This window comes from Tachysurus fulvidraco, unplaced genomic scaffold (genome assembly GCF_022655615.1).
Source record: "Tachysurus fulvidraco isolate hzauxx_2018 unplaced genomic scaffold, HZAU_PFXX_2.0 HiC_scaffold_167_np12, whole genome shotgun sequence".
Lineage (NCBI taxonomy): Eukaryota > Metazoa > Chordata > Actinopteri > Siluriformes > Bagridae > Tachysurus > Tachysurus fulvidraco.
Window position 1 is genome coordinate 1 of NW_025927258.1, and position 6,703 is coordinate 6,703.

The window sequence follows — 6,703 nt, forward strand, 5'->3', positions numbered from 1 at the left end:
TGTTTTTGCTACATGGTGGGGACGCCTGACTGGGAGGTGACACGTGGGGACACCAATTTCTAAATACATTAAGGGCACAATTTTAAGTCAGATGTCTCTTTTGGATTTTTGGTTCCCAAAAATCATCTTAATTTTCAGAAATACACAAGTTTAGAGAGCTCAATTTTTGTCCGGTTTTTCTATTCCGGTGGGGACGTGCCTATTTTGTCTTACCACCAACAACCGCTAGGTGTCACTATTATAAATTATCTGCAGATTATCCAATTTATATGCAATTATAACTGTGTATAACATTTACGATGATAAAGGTTAATCTCTGACCATAACTAACGTGTTGTTTAAAAGGGAGAATTTAACTGTTTTATTCATAATCTCTTGTATTTGAATAGACAATTTCTAAGAAAGTAAACAGTAAAAAAGCCTTACCTCACTTCCTGTTTAACACATTCAATTCTCTTCAATTCTGAGAGTCTGAAAAGTTCCACATTTTGGAATCTACAACACTCATGTTATATGACAAGCAGGAAATGTTCATGTTCATTAACACCACCATGGTCTATGATAAATAATAATCTGTGCATACTGGAATATATTTGAATTAAAACAAAACATGCATGTGATCAACCGTGTTGCAAAATATATTGCTATATAATATATCTGTATAAATATTAGGTAGACGTAGAAGATATTTGATGTACAACTACCTGAAAAGTTTGGACATTTTGGGAATTCCACAAAAACAAGAATCTGTGACATCTTAATGCTCTTTAACATTTATTTGTCAGCCACTTCAACCTGAACTAAAATGATTCTGAACAAACATATGAAACATGGAATCAATACAATTTTTTACACAAAATGTTTTTAACAAAAATATGAAAAAAAAAACATAAATTTAAGTCTTTTCACCTTAACATTTTTTTGCTTTGTGGAACCAATGTGATTTTTTACGCAAAATTTGTTTAACAATCATATGAAAAAAAAACATCCATTAAAGGCTTTTCACCTTAACATTTTTCGCTTCATGGAATCAATGCGATTTTTAACATAAAATTTGACTGCATCCCAACCTCTACCTTGAAGTGCTGCTGGGGATTTTTCAATCCACTCCATGCACTGGGCTTTACCAGAAACCTTGCCAGAACTGATGTAGTCCATCAGAGTCTTTTCCACAGCCTGGATCTCCTCTGTAGACCACTTTCTCCGTGGGTTTTGTGAAGATCCTAAATAAAAGAAATTAGTAATTGTGATAAAAGTGACTCATAACAAGCTTCAGTTTGTCTTTTTTAATTGTTTTACAGTTTTATAGACACATTTGTGCTGAACTGCTCACTTGCATAGTTGTAATTCTGGCACCTTCACATGGTCTTAAGTGTAAATTCCTGCACTGTAAATTGGTTATAACTCAATACAGGAGGACCTTTCCCTTTCTTTACTCTTCTCAGGATATTAAAATATAGCATAAGAAAAAAATAATAATCAAAGCAAGCAAAAGACATTCAAATCATAAAAGCCCTGAACAGAATGCAGTTTCTTTACCAGTACAACGTTATCAGATGTTTTCAGTATCAGAATATTGTTACCTTTAGCTGGTTGATGACTTTGGTGATGTCCAAGTTCAGCAGTCGACTTCTTTGATTTGTCTGGATAAAAAAAAGCTCTTTCATTAAATGATTCAATAAGAACTGCTAAATATCATCACTTAATTGTTTTCTTCCAGTAATATTTCACCTCTAGCTTTCCCATCATTCCCTACATTAGCTGACTACATACCTGCAGAATTTGAGGGTGGAGGTGAAGCATCGTTTTCTTTCTCGTCTTCAGAGTCTGATCCTTCACTGTCCATCAGTCTCTCTAGTAAAACACAGCAAGCACAGAGAAAATGATTATAGTTAAATAAGTGGAGAAATATTTTTCAAACTGCTACATTCATCAAATAATCTGTAACCAATGATGGTGTTTGTGTTAATCATAACATTGTAAAACATCTTATTTACTCAGGCCTGTTTTACCTTGTGGATCAATCTGGATCTCATCTAGATTCCTTCCTTTGAATTGAGATAATTGTCCTCTCTCCATGGCTAGAAGAACTTTACTTATCTTCGCCAGCTGCAATGTACCTTCAGGTAGCCTGTAGTACTGCCGATGCACCCTGATGTCGTGTCCTAGAAAGTCAGCAAGGTCATCCATTTCATTGTCTTTCAAATTAAGGACCTTGGACATAGTGGCCATGTGCTTTCTCAGTCTAGTGGAGGATAACGCTTCAGGGTGTTCTGCTCCACAGCTTCGAGCAATCTGTCGAATAATGTCTGATCCTCTGAAGTGACTCAGTGCTTGTGGTCGTCCAAACATGAACACGTTCTCATCAGGCACATCACAGTTACTGCGAGTCTTTACAAGTAACTCCATTGAGGTCACCATATCAGGGGTGAGAAGAACTGGGACTTTTCGTCCACGTTTGCCTTTTATCTCAATTCTCTGGAAGTGCTTACACAGTTTCTTTTCAAGATCTGTCAGAGCGAGCTCTACATCTGGATGAGTCAGTGAGGTGTCCCTCAATGTAAAGGCAGTAAGAGACAGCTTAGATACCTCTCCTTCCCTTCTACGATTAAACAGAATCACCTGACAGAGTGTCACTTTTGCAACTTCTGCCCAGTGCTTGCTACTTGGTTCTTTTTCAAGTTTAGTTTGGCTTTCGTTACACTGTCTGTCAAGATACTGATGCATTTTTTTCACATCTTCAGCAAAAGGAAGAAGTTGTGGAGAGTTCCATTTTGCCTCGCTCAAATTCCGAATGGCTTGGGATGAGACACACTCACTCCATTTAGTTTCACAGATTTGTTTGAAGGCTTGCACATTTCTAATGGTGTTCTTATCACCTGACATTATCGCCTCACATTCAACAATGTTTGCCATCTTCTTGAGGTTGTGCCCAAGCTTCAGTGCTAAAGATGGTGTTTTGTAAGTGCTTGTCTCCTCATTCAAGCCGGCCACACTGTGAACCGCTTTAATGACATGAGGGAAATTAGCCGGGATGAAGAAATCTGATACCTCCTTCAACTTGCTGTTTTTTTTCCCTTCGATGACTAGACGACCTGTCTCTCGCAATTTTTGCCTGATATATTCGTGTTTTGTGACATCATGGCCGTGCTTATTAAACAGATGTTGCCCTAATTTCAATATGACTTTCTCTTTCCGGACAACATGTGTTATCTCATCGTCATGCATGTCCAGTAGCATTCTCCAAAATCGTGCATTCACATTCTCTGGAACTGGTTCATTATACATACAAAGGGCTTGAACTCGAGTTTTTCCTGGCTTCATTCCTTTGACTTTCTGGTTTAGATGGCATCTCTGCATGTGCCTCCATAAAGATCTTCTCTTCAGGTAAGCCTCACAGTTCACACAATGCAAATAATCATTTGCTGTTACTGGTGAAATGGATTGCTGTTGAGGTATCACCATTCCTTTCCCTTCTTTAAGCACCTGAGTATTATGGAAATGGTTCCCTTTATTTCTCAGTAAACTCAGCTGTAATCGTCGCTCTTTAGAACCTTTTGGAAACGCAACAGCTCTTGCCACCTCTGGCTTATCTCTGTGCTTTGATTCTAAGTGACGCGCCATTTTACTGAATGGTTTAGTGCAGAACAAGCAGTAGAACTTTTTGTTGTACAGCCTGCTGCCATCCGTTTTCTTCTTCAGCATCATGACCTTCACATTTGAATTAACAGGTGAAGATGATTCTCCGCTGTCATCTTTGTCAGATGAAGACGAGGATTCTTTGGTTCCACTGCTCACAAATGAACTAGAACATGTCACATGCTTTCTTTTACATTGTTGGGATTTTGATGTTTTTGACACATCCCTTCTTTTCTTATGCTGTTTGACCTTTTTTGCTAAACTCTCTTCCTCTGCTGAACTGCTACTGTCTGACTCTTCTGTCTTTGGTATGTACTCATCCTCACTGAACTCTGAACTTGACTGAGATTCTTCTGTTGCATATCCAAGCATTTTCCTGTTCAGCTATAAATAAAAGCTTAGAGTTAGAACTCAGAAGTCTTGATCCAATATGCCGCAACAAACGAAATATTAAACCTGTAAATTCCTGTCCAAAGTGAAACATTCATGAGAAACGAGTAAAGGCAGAGAGGAGTGATACACAATGTGAAGGAGTGCAATGTGGTATTCAGAAATGTTTCAGAAGGTTGGCAGATCTGAGAATGTACTGCAGTACAATGACAATTACTTTTGTCTTAATTGTTTCTAATATTGGAATTCTGCTGTAACTTTTTTATTTTTGTGTCCTTTGTCTTGATACTGGACACTTTTAATATTAACAAGTAAAGATGTTTAAATAAACGTACGATTACACTGTCGGTTCTTCTAAGCTCAGGTACACGTGAGTCCGGGTCCCGAGCTGGTGTGAGGTCAAGGATCACAGTATCATCAGTCTCATCAGAGGATTGTTGTACTTCCTGAAAAATAATCAAAAAAATGCATTCAAAATCACATTTTTAACTACAAAAAAAACCAAAAACAATAAATCAGGTGTACTGTTTCACTGTACAGCGTAGCAGATCTCATCAGCATTGGGAAAGGCCGACTGCCACCAGAACTCCCTATCGTTTTTATTTAAACTGTAGTAGATCATCTGGCAGGGTATTTTTGGGAGTCCTGTAGCTCACTGTCTAGGGTCCATAATGAGCTATGACCTGGGGTTAAATCTAACCCAGAGCTTCTACTGCATTACCAGTTTGTGGGATAACTGCTCACTAGTGTGCTGACTGAAAAACACAAGCTTGGTGTGATGTTGAAAAATGCCACAAACCTTAGACTGACAAAGCCATACAAAAAAACACTAACCTTCGCTTTCATGCGCTGATATAAAAATAAAGTCTTCTCCCGTTCATCATTTATAGATTTTGTGTACGCCTTCATGTATCGTTCTTCACAAGCGTTGTGATGTGCTCTAAGTTTCTGCAGGTGACTCAAGTGATGGTTTTGAACCTACAGAACAAAGAACTAAGTAAGTTTTCAGTATTTTTGTTACATCCAGAACTGAACCTTTTAATTAGGACTTATTGTTGACAGCAGAAAATACCAGGAGAGCCATACAGGATTTGCTGGGGTTCAGGTGGTTGCCTGACCCAAATTTTTTGCACACATTTTGCTGGTGCAGATTGGCTTTTGTAATTACTTGGGTGAGATAGTAGCATTGAAAAAAAAATCCAGATCTGTGAATCACTAGTGTTTGCCTACCTTTGTCTTCTCTTCAAGACCATCCGACACATCGTCCACTGCAATGTAATGCACAGAAACTAAAATTATATTTTGCTTTGAAATGAACAATGGCAACTTGAGGTTGTACAAAAGGACAATTGTCCAGTTTTATTTGTACAATTTTATAGAAGCCATTAGAAATTAGTTTTCAACAAAAAGCATTTCAAATATTTACAGGTAGCTAGAAATACTGAAATGGTTTTTGAAATGTTCATTTTCACTAAAAGTAGTAATTGTTTAAAAATAAACCTGTAAAGATGTATGATAAATGTGTAATAAATGATACATGTATTTAGAAATAATGTTTTTGTGATAATGTAGTGACCTCAGTATTTCTTTTTCTCCAAAGTTGAGCTCTTTAAAGCCGGGGTCACTCTGACACATAAAGCTGCATATCTCTACGCTTTAGAACTGATTTAGAACAATATTCCACACTTAGTCATGTTCTCACCTGTGCATCCAGAGCTGCCATCCAGAGATGATGTGTAACCAGTTTTATCTTCCTGTAAGCAGAAGTGTCACTCAGTCAAACACCAGGACTAACATCATAATACACTGTATTTTAATCTTCAACTGAATCATTTAGCAAAATATTAAAGTAATTAACACTGAAATTAGTGACAATGTGATTAGTGACATTTTCATAACGTTTTGACAAATAAACTGCGCTTTCTATTCGAGAGAACTGCATTATACAAGTAAGGAAATGCAGTTGTGACGATATTAAACTCGTCTCTCGCGTATTAAAGATAATTGTGGAGTTTTATGTGGAAAAGCTGTGAATCCCGCCGGGCCTCAGAGCCGCATGGCTGCACGTGCAGGCCGCTGTTTACTACATACGTCATAACTCGGGATTATTTCACATTAATGATACAAAGAAATGCGCTAAACATCTTACATATAATTTTCAATATCTTGGTGAAAATATGTTTTTCAAAAAGAACGTGAAGACTATTTTAAAGTAAAGCGAATTTAAGTGGATTAACGCTATAAAAGGCAGATTAACCCTTGAAATTCTACATGTGGCCTTAAAAAATGACATTTAGACTCGTAAAGATCTAAAACCCTTAGTGACTTATTGTTATTAACATTATTGTTATTTTAGTACATTAATCTGTATTTTCTATAGCGCTGATTTAAGATTATGCTAATTGTGGAAAGTTTTCGGGAATAAAATGATTTTTTACTGCAATAAAGTTTCAGGTAAACTTTTAATGCTCTGATACATGTTTCAACCGCACGTGAATAAAATAAACAGCATGATATTATGTTTAAAACCTTAAAGATGAAGTTAAACACTGACCTTTTTCTCAGCCATCGCGTCTCCTCCGCACGCGCGCGCACGCATTCAGCATCCGTGAGTGTCGCAGGTGCGAGTCCAGGGGGTAGGGGGGAGGGGGGGGAGAGGGGAGCGCGTGGGGGA

At 37.5% G+C, this 6,703-nt stretch overlaps 1 protein-coding gene across 2 annotated transcripts; it reads right to left on the bottom strand.

The window, feature by feature from the left end:
- Nucleotides 1-111: 111 nt before the first annotated feature.
- LOC113662066 lies at nucleotides 112-6,694 on the bottom strand. 2 transcript variants are annotated; one of them, XM_027176693.2, is made up of 9 exons: nucleotides 6,584-6,694; nucleotides 5,732-5,783; nucleotides 5,260-5,297; nucleotides 4,864-5,007; nucleotides 4,365-4,475; nucleotides 2,013-4,023; nucleotides 1,774-1,854; nucleotides 1,584-1,643; nucleotides 112-1,223 (listed from the first exon to the last, which is right to left on the bottom strand). In XM_027176693.2, exons 1-9 carry the CDS (start codon nucleotides 6,626-6,628, stop codon nucleotides 1,003-1,005), a joined length of 2,763 nt encoding a protein of 920 aa, XP_027032494.2. In that variant the 5' UTR covers nucleotides 6,629-6,694; the 3' UTR covers nucleotides 112-1,002. The 2 variants fall into 2 exon arrangements, with proteins under 2 accessions (XP_027032494.2, XP_027032495.2); XM_027176694.2 differs by lacking the exons at nucleotides 4,864-5,007; nucleotides 5,260-5,297; nucleotides 5,732-5,783; nucleotides 6,584-6,694 and having other exon boundaries at nucleotides 2,013-4,105; nucleotides 4,365-4,477.
- Between the last annotated feature and the right edge of the window lie 9 nt (nucleotides 6,695-6,703).